This window comes from Sceloporus undulatus, chromosome 2 (genome assembly GCF_019175285.1).
Source record: "Sceloporus undulatus isolate JIND9_A2432 ecotype Alabama chromosome 2, SceUnd_v1.1, whole genome shotgun sequence".
NCBI lineage: Eukaryota > Metazoa > Chordata > Lepidosauria > Squamata > Phrynosomatidae > Sceloporus > Sceloporus undulatus.
The window spans coordinates 170,557,951-170,576,683 of NC_056523.1; the positions used below are offsets into that span (position 1 = coordinate 170,557,951).

Below are 18,733 nucleotides of genomic sequence, written 5' to 3' on the forward strand. Positions count from 1 at the left end.
TTTTCAACTTATGGCAACCGTAAGGTGAACTTATCCACAAGTTTTTCTTGCCATGTTTGTCCAGAGGGGGTTGGGTTTACCGTCCTGTGAGGTAGAGAGAGTGTTACTGCCGAAGGTCATCCAGTGGCTTTCCATGGCTAACTTAGGATCAAACCTGGTCTCCAGAGTCATAGTCCAACAGTCAACCACAACATTATAGTTCTGGGGAAAAAAAGCAGGCATTTTTCCTCATCTTTCAAATAATGGAACATTTGGCAAGCCTCCAGTTATGCACTGGGATTGCAGCCAGACAGGTGCAATCAAAAGGCAAAACAGATTTGGCAGGACACTTCTATTCAATTGCAGTGTGGTTTGGCCTTGTGAGCAAACAGGAGCCATTGCCCTGAAGGTGATGCCAAGTAGCTCAGCTCCATGCCATGTGATCCTGACCTTAGAGGACTTAAATCAATATAGAAAAATTGTTGGATCACACCCAGAATGGCGTTGCACAGATACAACCCAGGATTTGGACTTTCACCACTATTACCACAGAACCTGGTATTTGCTGACTTTCAGCCTATCCCAAACCTTTGTACAAAATCCTGGGCTGGGATGGGTGGGAAGAGTTTTATAGATATCCCTCTAGGTTGCAAAGGGCTTCCGTTTCAGACAGGTTGAACAGTCAGGGTGAGCTGAATTCTGAGGTAAGCATGCCATTTAATTCTGAGGTAAGCAATGCCATTTAGTTTATTTCTGGCACAGGTTGCCCACGATTTTACATAAGGGGTGTGTGGTGAGAGAGAGTCTCCGGACCTTACACACGGGGGCTTTTTTAGCGTCAGTTCGTATTGGCCAATGCGTATTTGTGTTTATATGCATTGGAGTTCCACACCTGTGAGCTCTGAATTGCATTGACCAATGCAATATAACGTGAATTGCTTTGGCCGATGCGTATTCAGCTGTGGTTCCGAACTGAAGGCAGCCGGCTCCCTCGTTTCCAAGTCCACAAAATCAGGGGATCGGCTGATCCGCATTGATGGCCAGTGCGAAACCTCTGCTGCTTTGGCTGGTGTGTCCATCCAATCCGCTGGTTCTCCTGAAGACCACCGGGTTACAAATCTCCATGATGCTGGCGCTGGAATTTCCCCCATCTCCTTCCGTTGGCCCTTTCCCCTTCAGGACAACTGCTGGGGCTGGGGAGCGATTTTTCCACTGACGAGATAAGCGGAACTTTGTGTGTTGTGGGGGGGGATGTATATGTATATGTGTGTGTGTGTGTGTGTGTGTATACACACACACACGCACACACACACACACACACAAAGTGTGTGTGCAAGCATATACATGCAGCATTACACTTTCAGCTGCTCCACAGTGTGTGTGTGTGTGTATGTATGTATATATATATATACATTATATATAACAACACACAACACAAAGATGTGTGTGCAAGCATATACATGCGCATTACTTTCCTGCAGCTGCTCCACAGTGTGTGTGGTGTGTGTTTGTGTGTGTATATGTGGGTGTGTGTGTGTGTATGTATGTATATATACACACACACACCACACACACAAGATGTGTGTGCAAGCATATACATGCAGCATTACACTTTCACGGCTCCACAGTGTGTGTGTGGGTGTGTGTGTTTGTGTGTGTGTGTGTGTGTATATGCGTGTGTGTATATGTATATGTATGTGTGTATATATATATATACACACACACACACACAAGATGTGTGGCACGCATATACATTCAGCATTACACTTTCAGCTGCTCCACGTTTGTGTGTGTGGTGTGTGCGTGTGTGTTATGTATATGTATGTGTGGTGTATATATATATACACACACACCACACACATACACACACCAAAGATGTGTGTGCAAGCATATACATGCAGCATTACACTTTCGGCTGCTCCACAGTTTGGTGTGTGTGTGTGTTTGTGTATATATATATAGATGTGTGTGTGGTATATGTATATGTATGTGTATAACACACAAACGCTGTGTATGTACACATTAATACCGCTCATACTTTTGGCAGTAACACTATAAGTGTGTGTGTGTGTAATACATATATATATATATATACACACACACACACACATATATATAAACACTCAAGCAGACAGATGTGTGTGTACACATATAAATAAGGCATCACAGTTTTGGCTGTGGCACAGTGTGTTTTTGTATATATGTGTGTGTTTGTGTGTATGTGTGTGTGTGTGTGTATATAATATATATATATATATTATTAACCTTTATTATAAAGCGCTGTAAATTTACACAGCGCTGTACATACATCTTTTTAATTGGACGGTTCCCTGCCCTCAGGCTAACAATCTAAAAAGACACACACAACACACACACACTCTCTCATACAGACAAATGTGTGTGTACACATAAAAAAGGCATCACACTTTTGGCTGTCCACTAGTGTGGTGGTGTGTGTGGTGTGTGTGTGTGTGTGTTATATATATAGTATGATGTATTTATGTGTGTGCATACACACACACAGAGATGGTGCATACCCCTTTCGTAGTGGCTAAAGGCAGCAAATCTCGCGATATACCGCGCTAAACAGTGACCTTATTCTTCACCCCCAGAAGTTAAAAATGTTGTGCCCGTTCAGAGCCCCACAGAGCATGCGCAAAGTGCCAATGCGATCAGCGAACACACATTGTATTGGGCTGGTGTGGTGATCCAATCTGCACTGGCATCGCTTTGCGTGAATACGCTTTGGCGATGCGCAAGACCTCGATCCGGAAGGCCGCCCAGGTGTGATGAATGATGCGATATGACGCGAATACGAATTGGCAAAGTGTATCAGAGAGTGCGAGTGTGGATGAATGTTGCGATATGACGCGAATACGAATGGCCAATGCGAACTGACGCCTCAAAAAAGCCTCCGTGTGGTAAGGTCCTCCCTCTTTTCCTCTAACAATGTGCTGTATGTATAGAACAAAAATAAGCAATGGGTTATGCATGAGCAGTGGGTTATGAATCCTAGCAAAGTTTTCCCCAGAGAAGTTGGGTTGGCAACACATTGAAGCAAACATCTACTATTATATCATTAGAATTCTAGCACATGCATATAAAACAGGAATTTTATGGACATATGTAAGAATACTCATGCATATAGTATTGTGGGGTGCACATAAACACCATTGCCATTATCAGCTGTAAACCTGTGCATGTGCCTTCAAGTCATTTGTTGACTTATGGCAACCCCATGGATTTCATAGGGTTTTCTTAAGCAAGGAAGACTCTGCAATATAGCCTACAGCACCTGGCATTTGTTGGGGGTCTCCTATCCAAGGGAGCATCTACACTGTAGACATAATGCAGTTTGACACCACTTTAACTGCCATGGCTCCTTCCTATAGAATCCTGGGATCTGTAGTTTTCTGAATCACACCAGAGAAGACTAAAGACCTTGTAAAGCAAAAAAATCTCAGGATTCCATGGCATGGCTCTACAGCATTTAAAGTGGTATCTAACTACAGTACATTATTTCTACAGTGTAAGCACCCCAACAACTAGCCACAAGTGACCTTGCTTACTGGGGGCTAAACTAAACATTAGTTTGGCATGCTGTTGCTTCTGTTTTGTTGTTGTTGTTAAGTATATAGTCAGTAGTCATGAAACTCCAAAATCATGCATCAGGACCAGGGGAAGAGGCTTTAATTGTTTGCAACTGCCATGTCCCAGTAGCAAACGCCTTCTCCCAGCAAGTTTGGAAAAGTTAAAATTGTGAACTAGAACATTCAGAATTCCCTAGTAAACAATGCCACTTTTCCAAAATGTGCCCCCCCCCCACCCTTGGATCTGCTATTAAGCTATGCATTATCAAGCTACAGTACTTTGCCCCTGGGGTAACATGATTTGTCCTTGCGTCAATAAAGTCAATAAAATAGTTGACTTTTCCACTTGCTAAGTTAATTGTAGTGGAACCAGATAGATTAGGTTGTAGGTGTGGTGCAGTATAGAGGCTGAAGTTGCATTCCTATGCGCACCACTTCTTGTTGTTGTGTCCTTTCAAGTTGTTTCTGATTATGGTGACCCTGAGATGAACCTATCATGGGGTTTTCTTGGCCAGATTTGTTTAGAGGAGGTTTGCCATTGCCTTCCCCTCAGGCTGAGAGCATATGACTTGCCCAAGGTCACCCAATGGGTTTCATGGCTGAGATGGGATTCCCTGGTCTCCATAGTTGCAGTCCAACATTCAAACTGCTATGGCACACTGGCTCATGACACAATGGTGATTATCACACGGAGGCTTACCGTGGCTAAATCATTCCCAAAGTGCATGGGTGTGATAGCAAATTGAGCTTACTTCTCATGATTTAATTATCACTGATGTCCCGCTCCTCTCCTGTCATCAAAGCATTTAGGGAGCAGCCATTTCTCAAATAACGGAAGTCCCCGTTGTTGAAAAATGGCTGCTCTGCGAATGCTTTGATGACGGGAGAGGAGCGGGACATCTCAATGGCGATTAAATCACGAAAGGCAAGCGCAATTGGCTATCACACCCATGCTTAGTGCTTTGGGAATTTTTTAGCCACGTTTTAGCCACAGTACTGCCATGTGGTAATTGCCTTTCTTTTGAGTAGACTGTTATAGGCTTGGTCTGTGGGATGTGAGTGAAGATGTGGCTAGTTCAAATCATACCTCTGCCATTTTATTCATTTATCTATTTTTAAAAGAATCCATCTGTGTCAGCCTTTAGTAAAAACTCTCAGAGTGCTGAAAAATAAGATATCAAAGAAGCTGTTGTGTGCCTTTAAGTCAACTCTGACTTATGGTGACTTTTTCATAGGGCTTTCTTCTTAAGATCTGTTCAGGAGAGGTTTGCTACTGTCTTCCTCTGAGAATGAGAAAATGGGACTTGCCCATTCCATGGCCCAGTGGGGATTTGAACACTAGCCTTGTCCAACACTCAAACAAATGCTTCACACTGGCTCTGTGATACCCCTGCCATTTTATTCATTTATGTATTTTTTTTAAAAAAGGCCTTACTTTAAAGAAAAGAAAAATAGCTCAGTGTGGCTTATGGCTAGGTAACATAACACTGCTGCTCTCACTTAGCAGTGGTTGATTTTTCATCACCTTGGGACTTTATGCCTCTTTTGCTCTAAAGTAGGAGTGGAAAACAAGGACTGGAGTTTCAGTCCAGTTCATGTCATTGGATTGTAAGTCAAAACATCCCTCATTGGCTGTACTGCCTGGGCTTGATGGAAAGTGCATCCTGACAACATCTGGAGAGCCACATGTTTGTCACCCTTATTTGAAGGGAAGAAACCAAACTTAAAATTGTGATCAAGGACAAGTTCAGTGGAGTACAATGGAGTGGTAATTGTTTTAAATCTTCCTAAAGTGGTACTATTTGTACAAAATCTTCACAGAAAAAAAGATCAAGAAAGTAATGTTTCCCGATCAGTTGTAACTGAGAATCAGGGTAAGGCAAATATAAGACAAACTGGTCCTGGTCCTGGGGCAGTTGGCAGTAGTTAATTGTTTTTCCATACTGTAGTTTCTAAGCCCAGCAATGGGCACAGTTTTGTCTGAACTTGTAAGTGAAACTGATGCCATGTCAGCGTGGGTGTCATGATGCTTGAACTGATGATGGTCATTGTATTTTTGTTTAAAAATGTTTATTTGTTTATATTTTATTTGTTCAGACCTTTCTATACAGTTCTTCCTTCCAAATGTTCTTGAGTAATTTAGGATATTGCAGCATAAAGCCTCTGAAATGTGATTTAAAAAATATAGGTTGAGTGGCCCTTACACAAAATGCTTGGCACTAGAAATATTTTGGATTTTGGAATATTTGCACATACATGAGATATCTTGAATATGGGACCGAAGTATAAATATGACATTTATTTATATTTCATAAACACTTTATACACAGAGCTTTCAGGTAACTTTATACGCAAGATTTTAAATATTTTTGTGCAAGAAACAAAATTTGTGTACACTGAACCATCAGATAGCAAAAGTGTCACTATCTCAGGCACTCATGTGGACAATTTTGGATTATTTTGGATCCTGGATTTCCAGATCAGGGAGTCTAAACCTGTAATAAAGCACTGATAAAACAGTAAAATACAGGTATAGCTTAACAAAGTAGATGTGTTCCTGGGTGTCTTTAACTGAAATCTTGATATCAGAATTAGAAATAATATAGAAAGAATGGGGATAGGTTCCTACAGCACAAAAAGGAATAGCAATTTAACATGTTTGAACAAATGTTTTATCCAAAACTAACAAGGTGTGTATGTGAGGTGAAACCAGGTAACTCTTGCATAATTAAACAAAAACTATTTGAATATTCTAGAGACTGTTTGAAAGTTTCTTCTAAATGCATCCTGAGCTATTTTTTCTTTCTTTCATCAGCTTCCACTTTCCTTATGATTTTGATTCCACTGGTAAAACTTATAGATTTTTACCTTCAACGTATCGCAGTACTACCCTTAGCATTACCCTCTGTTAATTTTTCAACAGATTTAATTTTAGCTAATATGACAAACGCAGACATTGACCCCTTTGTAGGGAATGACATCTGTTCAGGAAAAGGGGCAATGAACTGTAGAGTGGAATGGTAAGTATGGTTTATTTAATCATTACCTTACCTTTCTCCCTAATCCTTTGGACAGAGCAAACTATTATCTGAGCTTCCTGATGTTAATGTTAAAATAATACATGGATGAAATTAAATCTGGGCTATGTGTATGTGGAAATACCAACACTCTGCGTTTTGTTTTATCTTGTTTTAATTCACAGCAAGCATGTGGTTCTATCTGGCACTGGCAGTCTTGCTGTACTTTTTAATACGGTTGTATCGGGAGACAAAGATTGTGGAAAACCTCACAGAGAAATATGTCTTCATCACCGGCTGCGACTCTGGTTTTGGGAACAAGCTAGCTAAACAGCTGGATATTCAGGGTCTGCATGTGTTGGCGGCCTGTTTCACCCAGAAAGGGGCAGAAGAGTTGGAGAGACTCACATCTGATCGGCTGAAAACCACCATTTTGGACGTCACCAGCACAGAGAGTGTGGCAGCAGCAACCGAGTGGGTGAAAGAACATGTTGGGAACAAAGGTACAGTAGGTGACTCCTGTTCTTGCAGGTTTTTCAGGATCTGGGCTTCAGGATGAAGCATGTTGCAGAAAGTGTTATCTTTTTAGATTGGTACCTCAAAAACAGCCATAGTTATTTGGCATCTGAGGAAGTAGAATAAAGTCTAGGAAAGCTCATGTTGCCAACTTCTTTCTTTCAGTTAGTCTCAAAGGTGCTACAAGATCTCTCTACATACTGATTCTACAGACTAACACAGCTATATCTTTGAAGCCATAGTTGTAATAATTTATTACATTTTTGTGTACTGGGAATATTTTCTGATTTGTTGTTGTTGTTGTGTGCCTTCAAGTCATTTCCAACTTATGGTAACCCTAAGGCAAAACTATCACAGGATTTTCTGGGGCTGAGTGTGTATCACTCACCCATGATCACCCAGTGGTTTCCATGGTCAAGTGGGGAATCGAACCCTGATCTCCAGAGTTATAGTCCAATACTCAAATCACACTATCATGCTGGCTCTTGGCTGATTTCTATACCCTTACAATATCAAAGAACCACACCTTTCTCACTGGCTGGCGTCACAGGTCACTAGCTAAAGAGGTTTTCAAATAGCAAGACTCCAGAAACTGTTGGACTTCCAACTCTTGGACTCCTTCACTTTTTGCCCTGTTGGCTGGAGCTTCTGAGAGTTGAAGTCTAACAAAGGTTCAAAACACATTGCAGAAATAATCCAGTTTGAGACTGCTTTAACATTACTGGCTCAGTGCTAGGAAATCCTGGGGATTATAGTTTATTTTGGCATCAGAGCTCTGACAGAAAAGGTTAAATGGCTCACAAAACTACAGTTTGCAGAATTTCCTACTATTGAGCCAGGGCAGTTAAAGCAGTCTGAAACTGGATTATTTCTGTAGTGTGTTTTGGACCAAAGTTTGGAGGCTCCACTGCACTTGGTTCAGAATCATGTCCTAAGGAGCTGGCTTTATGTATCACAAAACAACTCTAAATGGGTTACCAGGCTAATTTATTGTTGTATTATATTATCAGAGAGGGAAATAAATACATATGCTCTGGATCATCTTGTGTCAGGGACAAAATATTGTAATTGGACTACTCTGTGGGAGGTCGTGGGAGATGGCCTTCTCACCTGAGAGTGCCCTCCACTTGGAAGGCTGAATGGTGCCAATGTTAGTTTCTTTCCAGTACCACACCAACATGCGGCTTCTTATTAAAGCTTTCCACAACTCATTTATTTCAAAGTATGCATGGTTTTAAAATGTTCTAACTTTTAAAGTGGTTTTAACTGTTGCTATATTTAACATGAGTGCCAGCATGGTATAGTGGTTTTAGTGTTGGACTACCACTCTGGGGACCAGGGTTCAAATCTCTGCTTGGCCATGGAAACCCACTAGCTTACCTTAGGCAAATCACACTCTCTCAGCCTCAATGGAAAGCAAAGGCAACCTCCCTCTGAACAAATTGTGTCAAGGTTGTTGGAGCATTTGCGCGACCATCAGTATACACCTTCGAAGCAGTACGCCTGGATCCAACACCAAAGAGGCACTCTGAGCTTGTGCTGACTGGAGAAAACCATTTCCCACACAGAGAAGCAGCAAACAACATGCTGAGCTTTCAGTCTGAGGCACTTTAATCTTTGTTCCACTATATACAAATCAGTACTCACACGGACAGAATCTCATGCCCATATAATACACCATTTGGCACCCACACTGGACACTGGATCTCCTCTGTTATACAGTGCTGCTTACGCGGAAGCCGCACGACTGGAGAATGAATGGTGTGTGTGCGGCAGTGCACGTGCTCTCCTGCGCTGCAAGCACAAGCCTCATTCAATCGAATGGGACTTGCTCTATGGCGTTCAGCTTAGGCGGGGGGGGGGGGTCCTGGACGGATCCCCCGTGTAAGCCGAGGGACCACTGTACACAGGCACTTAGTCCAGCCTCTTCCCAGTGTGTCACATCTATACAAGTCTCCCATGTGGAATGACTTTTTGCCACTTGCTGATTTTATGTCCTGCCATAATTGCATCATATCCCATTGCTTCATCTGGATTTAAATACCTACTCATCATGGCTTCCTTTGACTTATAGTAACCCTCTTACCCTTGTCCCATATCTGGCCATTTTCCAGGATCCCTCAATCCTGACAAAGGTTGCCATAAATTAGAAATGATTAGAAGACAACAACAACAGTATTTAATATGTTTTGATCTAGTTTAAACAATTTATGACTTTAATCTGGATTTTTTAATATGTTCTTGATTTTCTACACCACCCTGAGATTCCATGATAGCATAGAAGTGTTTTAATAAGAAATAAAGAAATACTGTATACTTCTTCCTCTCAGGCAGCAAAGTATCTGGAGTTGGCCTTGCTTTGTGGCCCTGCTGAGAAGATCCCATTATCTCAATCACCAACCAGCTCTAAATAGAGCAAATGGTGACAACCACATTTATATTCAGGCACCAGTGTGCCCTGTTTGTCTAAGGGGTTGTTCTCACTTACGATTTACAACGATTTAAAATACACCGGTTTCGGTAAAACCGATTCAAAATAACACGGGAGTTATCCCGCATTCCAAATCGCTTTTTTTCTTCGTTCTCATTTACCAACTGATTCGCTTTAAATGATCCGCTTTCGTTCCTATTCAATAATGAATCGGTGTATATATAAACCGGTTTTAGCGTTATTTCGTTCGCATTCACCTTTTTTGGCTGTCAATCAAAGCGATATCATCATGACGTCACAATAATTCAGAGTAACATGCACCTGCGTTCCCACTACCTGACCGTTTTTAATTTGTTTTAAATTTCGTGTTTTTTTAAAAAAGAGCCAATGAGGAGGCGCTTAAAGTGCCCATGAGCCTATGAGCCTAAGCTCTGAGTCCTGTAATTTCTGGTCTCTCTTACTTTTGTTATTCATGGGGAAGGATGGTTGAGGGAGAGAGAAAACTGTCTCCCCAAAGCACTTCTGCTTGGCTGCCTTGGAAGAAAGACCCCTGAGAGGCTGGGGGAAGTTCCTCCAGCAAGCAGTCATCCTTCTGGCTTGGAGATTTGGGGAGTGATTTTTTTGGAGGGGCGGCAGCCAATGAAAATCATCTGCATCCGAGGCTCTTCTGTTGCGTCTCCCCAGACAAGAAGGAGCCTTATTCATCCTCTTCTGTGTCTCCCCATATTAACTGCCATAACTCAGTGCTAGGGAATCCTGGGAATGGTAGTTTATTATGGCACCAGCACTCTCAGGCAGAGGAGGATAAATGACTCACAAACACAACAGTTCCCATAACCCATAATTCCCATAATATATATATGCATTCATATATAAACATGTGTGTACACACACACACACACACACACACACACCCCTATCTATATAGTGTGTGTGCCTGTGTTTTCGCCAAATCAGATCAAGGAGGAGAAGGCAGAGGGCTTCATTGGGAAAGAATCCCATAGTTCCTCTGGAAAGAGCTTCGGTTCCCCAAATTCGCTTTGCCTGCAGCCTCCCCCATTGATCTCTGGGCTGTCTGGAGGGCTCCCTGGCTGTCTGGAAAGCCATGAAGTGGGGATATGTCCTGCAAAACCCATCCCATAGTTCCTCTGGAAAGAGCCTTGGTTCCCCAAATTCGCTTTGCCTGCAGCTTCCCCCATTGATCTCTGGGCTATCTGGAGGGCTCCCTGGCTGTCTGGAGAGTCATGAAGTGGGGATATGTCCTGCAAAACCCATCCCATAGTTTCTCTGGAAAGAGCCTCGGTTCCCCAAATTCGCTTTGCCTGCAGCCTCCCCCATTGATCTCTGGGCTGTCTGGAGGGCTCCCTGGCTGTCTGGAGAGCCATGAAGCAGGGATATGTCCTGCAAAACCCATCCCATAGTTCTTCTGGAAAGAGCCTCGGGTCCCCAAATTCGCTTTGCCTGACCCATTGATCTCTGGGCTGTCCTCCAAAGCCCATCTGGTGCTCAGGCAGAGGTGAAAAAGAAAGAATAGTTAAAAATGGTGTTCAATGGCTCTCCTCACACATTGGTCTATGAATGAGGAGCAGAGGGGAGGTTGCAATCCACCGGAGGAAAGGCTATTATGTGAATGGAAGAAAATGGTGCTGGCGATGCAGAAAGAAACCAAAGAGGGTGACACTCCCAGGCCAGCCCATCGCGCTCCGCTCCTCCCACCCAGTTAACCTGATTCAGAGGCTGAATCGTTCCTATTTAAATACTCCGATTCCTATCCTGAATCAAGGAAAAATAGAAGGGTCGACCCTTCTATTTTTTTACTCCAGTTTATAAGCCTCTAACCCGGATTAAATAAAATACACCGATTCAGATTCGAATCGTAGTGAAAACGATATCGGGTTAATCTAGAACTGTTCTAGAGTTAATTCGGGTTTCAGTAGGAACGCTACACCTTGAATTCAATTTGTAAACCGGAGTATAAGCCAGTGAGAACAACCCCTCAACATCAGGCGGCAGGAAGGAGATGTCTTTCCTATACAAAAATAAACAGACCATGAAACAAGCAAAGGCTTCTCTGTTCCTTCACTCTAGCTCACTATAAGTACTGGAACAGGGTTTAGACAAATGTACTTCAGCATATGCTCTGACATTTCACAGATGAAAACCAGGACACATGTGACCAAGCCAAAGGAGAGTGTGGCCAAGATAGCAAAGTTATTAATGAAGAGGAACACAGAGGCTAGGAGAGGCTGCAGTTTGCTTTTGCCTGAGCCAAGTGGGAAGGACAAGATTATGCCCCCTCCTCTCCTCTGCACCCACTAAACTGACTGTAAATGACTTTTGCACATTGAACTGAAATAAACCAAAGACAAAGGGAGAAAGTGGAAAGAAGAGAGAGAAACTGGGACATTTGGAAAGCTGCAGAAAAAGTGGGATGACAGAAGATTAATTAGGACTATCCCTGCTAATTATGCTAAATCAGGACAGTTGAAGTGTATACTTCAAGCAATGTAGGTCATTCGAGGGGGGCTAAATTAAAAAAAAACAACTACCCACCAACACTTACATGTGAATGTGACAGATATATACTGTACAATTATCTGTTTAGAGTAAACAGATTATGCTGCAAATCTGAATACCCTTGCTACGGAGTACTGTGCTTTACTCCCTTGCTAGGGAGTAAAGCACAGTACTGCATACTTCTAGGTAAACCTGAACAAGACTGTACTGCTTGCTTGAGTGGGCACAGTCTAGTCTCCCAGATATTGTTGGACACTAGCATAGGCACTGGTGCCTAATGCTGGGAGTTTCAGTCTAAAAATTATATGGCTTTTGTCCATATAATTTTTAATCCTTGGTTTACAAAGGCTTGCTGGTGGAACTATGTAAGAACTCCCACCTCAACAAAGTTTTTAATTGTTTGGTGCTGTTTTGTTGTATATATTTCCTTCTATGCTTACATGGCACCCTTTTCTCTTACAGGGCTCTGGGGCTTGGTAAACAATGCAGGCATTATCCAACCTGTTGGCCCCAATGAATGGATGACCAAAGAGGACTTTGAGAAAGTACTGAATGTCAACCTCCTTGGGCTGATTGATGTGACGGTGCACATGTTGCCTCTGGTGAGGAAGGCCAGGGGAAGGATTGTCAACGTGGCCAGCATCCTGGGTCGACTGTCTTTCTATGGAGGAGGCTACTGTCCCTCTAAGTATGGGGTGGAGGCTTTTTCTGACTCCCTCAGGTAATCTTGAACCACTTCCAATGTCAGACTCACCAAACCATTATGTCAGCTCTCTTGATGTTTGATGAATTAAAGCTCCCATCAGCACTAGTTACCATAGCCAACATTGAGGAACTATGGGAGGTGCAGTCCAACAACGTCTGGTGGGCGGACCACATTTGCTCACTTTTATGCTAAGTGGTCTCCAAATGGCTCTGCTGTCCAGATTAAGAGATATCGGGTAGAAGAGATTATGATAATTTGGGATTTGGATAGCTGGTTTTATTAAAGGGTGTGGACTATTCTTTTTTTAGTTCTTTGTAAAATCAATGTAGAAAACAGTAATTAATTTTATGCTAAGTGGTCTGGTTTTAAGACCCCTCTATGTCTGGATTGAAGTGATGCCTGCTTAGTTCCTCATCCTAATTTCAAAAGCCCTCTGCAAGGGATCAGGTGGCGGAGGGTGGGGAGATAAGTAGGTTAAAGTATTTGTCAAATGGGTTAGAAGCAGCCCCAATGTAACCATATTTTTTGCAATATTTCTGGATTGACAAGCAGAGAATAATAGAATCATAGAATCAAAAAACCAGAGTTGGAAAAGACCACCAGAGTCATCCAGTCCAACCCCATTTGTCATGCAGGAATACACAATCAAAGCACTCCCGACAGATGGCCATCCAGCCTTTATTTTAAAAAATTAATGTGCCCCAGTTCAGTAATCAGCCGTCATGTCAGTGTTTTGGTATCCAAGGCCATTATGCATTTGAATGACTCTGGGAACATAAAGTAGCTACCAATAATGCTCATGAACAATCAAACTAAAGATGGCTTTCCCCTATGGCATTCCTATTGCACTACTGTCTGTTGCTGAATAAAACTGGATTGTCATACCAGATATACTGAAAAACAGCCAATTTAATTTTCTTGAAATACAGCTACGGATGAAAATCTTCATTTATTTGATTCATATGAGAACAACACATTTCAAAAGTTTTATAGGCAACAGCTGACATTATGATAGTTTTTGTTATGGGAATGTTTCAACATTTTTCACAGTTCTGAAATTTGGGGGGAAATTCTGTTTGTGCAAAAAGTATTGTTTTTCCCCCCTCCAGATCCCATGATTTAGCACAGAAAACATTTATTTTGCATGTTACACAGTTTTAATGCAAAACCATATTTTCTTTTTGCATAAAACCCTCAGAAACCAACAACTCCAAACCTAACAAAGTAGGTTACTGCTCCCTGCACTGAAGGATTAAAAAAAAAGAAAATCTTTTAGTGGTTGAGAATGTTTACAGTGGGGTGAGCATTATGTTGAATAGTGCGGATACCCAATTGGCATAGCCCACAGCCAACATGTTGATACATGATACATTTTGTATCACTGAGGAATAGAATTTGGAAATATGTTTACATCCCTATAATCCACTGGGGGAGAGAGACAAATGTCTTTTAATCAGTGTTTTTCAGGCTTTTCTTCTGAGGGATATTAGCATTCTATTTTTTTTTTTTTATTATGCCAGGGACTGGTACCATATCTATGACCATTGGCTACAACTAGCTGAAAATGCTGATTGCATTTAAGACAGCATTGAATACACATCTCTTCTGGCAACCCTATTGAGTCAATTTTAAATCACAATTTTTTAAAAATTTGTATATGAACTCTTATGAGTCCATTTTAATGATTTTATAGTGCTGTATTTAAACTGTAGGTTTATGTGTTTTTAATTGTGTTTTATATTTTAACCTGTTTGCACCCCACTTCAAGCCTTGAGGGGAGGTGGGAAAGAAATAAAATTTATTATTATTATTATTTATCATTTCCTGGAAACTTTCCATGGATCGGCAGCTAATGGCTCATAGACTAGCACAGTTCCAGGGGCCACCACTTTGGGCAGCACTGATACATACAACAGGGACTGTGCAGACTGCTTACAACTTTCTCTTAATCATGTATATCTTTCTAGGCGTGAGCTGCAGCCATTTGGGGTGAAAGTAGCCATAATAGAGCCAGGCTACTTCCTGACATCCATGACCAATGCCCAATACAACCTTGACTGCTTGGACCTTCAGTGGACCAGCACCCCACAGGAAATCAAAGACAGCTATGGCCACACCTATTTCAACAATTGTGAGTCCTTTATGTGAAGAGAATGGGAAGGCTTTGTTGGTGGGCAGGATCTTGTTTGTTTATGGTGGTGGTGGTGGTGCGGGGAGATTCTGTTTATTTGCTAACCATGAGTATAAAGATTCTATATACTACCTGGCTTAGTAGATGCAACAGCTAGTGGGGCCTCACCATCAATTTGAAAGATGGAATGTTTATAGAGCTTGGACTACAAGTCTCAGAATCCTGGGGGACCATAAGGGGGTACTGGGATAATAAACCTTTTGGGCTTATTACAAAGTCTGCTTCAAAATGCATGATGGATCAGAGCTTGAAAAAGTTCAGTTTTTGGACTATAACTCCCAGAATCCCCCATGTTGGCTTGGGGATTCTGAGTTATAAAGTGGGCCCTTGGTTTCCACTAGGACCAGGGTTTGGTTGCAGGAACCTCCATGGATGGTTGTGGGATCCCCAGTGGATATTATAGGCCCGGGACATACCGCCAATAAGCAACGTACCAGGGCCAATACTAGGGTTAGGGACCACGTGGCAACTTCACGGTCCCTAATCCTAGTACGTACATATGGCGTAACAATGGCAGCACCCTGTGTACATGGGCGCTGCCATTGTTACGTAAACACCGTGCGGCGTACGCATATTGCTACATGGCGCTTACATAACAAGTGCACCAGTGGCGCACTTGTTATGCCGTCCCTGTGGCTTTAAAAGAACCCGCTTTTCTCGGGTTCATTTTCCTCCGCAAGGAAGCCATGCGGTTTGGCGGCTGTGGCTTCCCTCTGGAGGAAAAACAGGCGCTGGCAGGCCGCTGTTTTTCGGCAGTCTGTACTGCGCCATAGTCTGTGGATACTCAAGTCCCATTAAATACAACGCTAGAGTAAATTCATGTCCCTTATACAAAATGGCGAAATCAAGGTTTGCTTTTTGAAATTTATATTTTTAAAAAATATTTTATAAGTCATGGATGGTTGAATCCATGGATACGGAGGGCCAACTGTAATATAAACTTTCCCAAGCTCTGATCCATATTAGAAATGTTACTTTTGGGATTATAACTCTCAGAAACCCCAGGCCAGAATGGCCAGTGGCCATGTTTAGTGTGAGATTTTGAGAGCTATAGTAAAAAAATTGAACTTTTCCAAATCCTCTTCTTAGATATGCTATATAGCCCTCTCTGCCTTGATATTTCATTGCCTCTAGTCTATCATACCCTGTGTGAAGGGGCAGTGGCTCTAGCATGGGGAAGAAGCAGAGAGACTGCTTGATTTTGCCACTGCCAAGTTTGTAGGACCTTGATACACTTTTGCTTCCTGGGTCAACAGTGGCACAGGTTAGCCGTCCAGGAACTGTCCTCTCAGTTTGGAAATCAAATAATTCATTTTTAAACACTTAGCCACAACCTGCTTCCCCTCTCTTGACAAGGCATAATCTCAGTTTATATGTAATTTCACAATGGGATGGACTTCCCAAATTCGGAATGTATTTCTGAAGGAGAGAAATGCACTGTCAATATATTCACTCATGCCATTACAGGTTGAAGTCTCCCTTATCCAAAATGCTTGGGATCAGAAGTGTTTTGGATTTCAGGTTTTTTTTTAAATTTTATTTTGGAATACCTGTAATGACATACCTTGGAGATGGGAGCCAAGTCTCAACACAAAATTCATTTATGTTTCATAAACATCTTATACACACAGCCTAAAGGTAATTTTATACAATATTTTCAATACTTTTGTGTGTGCAACAAAGTTTATGTACACTGAACCATCAGAAAGGAAAGGAGTCACTATCTCAGCCACCCATGAAAATTGTTTTGGTTTTTAGAATATTTCTGGTTTTGGAATTCTGCTTAAGGGAGACTCAACCTGTATATCTAGGGTTACTCTATTTTCTGGTATCATTGTATTTTGGAGTACAACTATTTTCACTGAACTCCCCCTGTCTGTTTGTTTTTCATACAGTTTACAAGTCTTTAAAAGAAAATCTTAATTCTCGGTGCAGCACAAACCTCTTCCTGGTCACAGATTGCATGGAACATGCCTTGACGTCCCAGCATCCACGTACACGCTATTCTGGGGGCTGGGATGCCCAGTTCTTCTTTGTTCCTCTCTCTTACTTGCCCACAGCCTTGGCAGACTTGATCCTCACCTGGTCATGGCCAAAACCTGCTCAAGCTGTATAAAGTGGAGCAGAAAAGTTTGGGGGTTATTTCTTAGAGGGGGATGGGGCTGAGAGTTAGTTTTTGCCCCTCATGCTGGATACCAGAAAAGTGTCTTTAAGTATGTAGATACTGAAGCAGGTATCTTCACTTTTGGATTTACTTTGTTGTTGTTTTAACCAGAGCTGAAGATTATTGAACCGGAGCCAGATACAACAAACTTGCATTGAGCGTTTAAGAACTGGGTCTCCCGAAATACAAGCTGAGCCTAGCAATTTGTTTTTAGCACCAACTGAATTGAGCCCACAGTTCTTTCATATTGTTGGTGGGGTTGACATTATTCCAAAGTTATACAATGTAGCCCAATTAAAGAGGAGTGCTAGGAAAAGAAAAACAAATTTTTGAACTGTGAATATCAGAATCCCCCCTCTTCTTAGACACAATCACAGACCTATAGCTATCACCACTTGAATCCCATTCCCTCTATTTCTGCATGTAATTGATTAAAAAAAGCTTTCTATTAAGGTATGTATGTGGTACAACATTCTGATATGTTTCTTCATTCATTGTTGTTGTTTTTGTGTGCCTTCAAGTCATTCATGACTTCTGGGGACCCTAAGCCAAACCCATCCTAGGGTTTTCCTGGCAGGATTTGTTCAGAGGGGTTTGCTATTGCCTTCCTCTGGAGCTGAGAGAGTGTTACTTACCCAAGGGCATCCTGTGGATTTCTGTGACCAAGCAGGGATTAGAACCCTGGTCTCTTAGAGCCTTAGTCCAACACTATGCTGAATCCATTCCTTTCATATCCTCCAACATTTCAAAGATGAAAACTGGGACATATGTGGCCAGACAACATCAGAGTGTGGTCAAGTTATTAATGAGGAAGAACAAATAAGCTAGTACAGGTATAAGCTGTTGCTTGTTCCTTCTCTCCTTCCTTTCTTCTTTCTGTTGAAATATTTAGTACAAATTACTTTTGTACTTTGAACTCAGTTTGTGCCAGTAAGCTGAGGACAAAGAGAGAAGGTGAGAGAAGAAGAGAGAAACTGGAACATTTGAAAAAGTGGGAGATGGATGATTAATTAGGCTGTACCTGGTAAATGGGAGCATTTGGGGGATATGTTTATGTGTGTAAATGAGGCTAATGTTCTCTCTCTTTTTAAAAACAATATCCTTTTAATTTAACACCAAAATAGTGTATGGAGATGATGTACTGAGATTCAGGGAAAGACATGGCTGTATGGGTTGTAAGCCAACAAGCTTCCATTCAAGACCCACCCATTCTAAACTACTTTGCATTACAATAGTGACAGCTGACAACAACACATTGTTTCTAGGAAATGCCCCCACCGCATTCCCTTATTTTGAGGATTTCAGCTACCCTATATACTCATCTAGAAGTCAAAAAATTTAAGCTAAAAAATTGACCCCAAAAACTGGGTCAACTTATACACGAATTAATATAGTAATGCTGCTTAAAAATGGCAGCAGTGGCTTTGGGGGATTTTCCAGGGGATGGGATGAAACAGCTTGAGGACATGTAGGACAACCTCCAGAGAACAAGTATGCTGATGGTCGTGGTGGTGGTGGGGTTCCAGGTGTCCTCTGGAGGTTGTCCTATGTGTTCTCCAGCTCCTCCGGAATCCACTTTGTCCCATTCCTGCTGAGGGCTGCTAAGCAGGATACCTGTGTAG

At 42.0% G+C, this 18,733-nt stretch overlaps 1 protein-coding gene across 2 annotated transcripts; it reads left to right on the plus strand.

Annotated features, from left to right (window-relative positions):
* Positions 1-601: 601 nt before the first annotated feature.
* On the plus strand, positions 602-17,567 carry LOC121923187 (17-beta-hydroxysteroid dehydrogenase type 6-like). 2 transcript variants are annotated; one of them, XM_042453366.1, is made up of 5 exons: positions 602-683; positions 6,772-7,089; positions 12,513-12,771; positions 14,724-14,887; positions 16,843-17,567. In XM_042453366.1, exons 2-5 carry the CDS (start codon positions 6,777-6,779, stop codon positions 17,061-17,063), a joined length of 957 nt encoding a protein of 318 aa, XP_042309300.1. In that variant the 5' UTR covers positions 602-683; positions 6,772-6,776; the 3' UTR covers positions 17,064-17,567. The 2 variants fall into 2 exon arrangements, with proteins under 2 accessions (XP_042309300.1, XP_042309299.1); XM_042453365.1 differs by lacking the exon at positions 602-683 and having other exon boundaries at positions 6,636-7,089.
* Positions 17,568-18,733: the final 1,166 nt, after the last annotated feature.

Excerpts from the sequence above, each read along its gene's own strand:
- LOC121923187 (XM_042453366.1), top strand. The coding sequence starts at position 6,777 with ATGTGGTTCTATCTGGCACTGGCAGTCTTGCTGTACTTTTTAATACGG. Across the intron at positions 12,772-14,723 it reads GCTTTTTCTGACTCCCTCAG|GCGTGAGCTGCAGCCATTTG; the intron begins GTAATCTTGAAC and ends ATATCTTTCTAG. Across the intron at positions 14,888-16,842 it reads CCACACCTATTTCAACAATT|TTTACAAGTCTTTAAAAGAA; the intron begins GTGAGTCCTTTA and ends TTTTTCATACAG.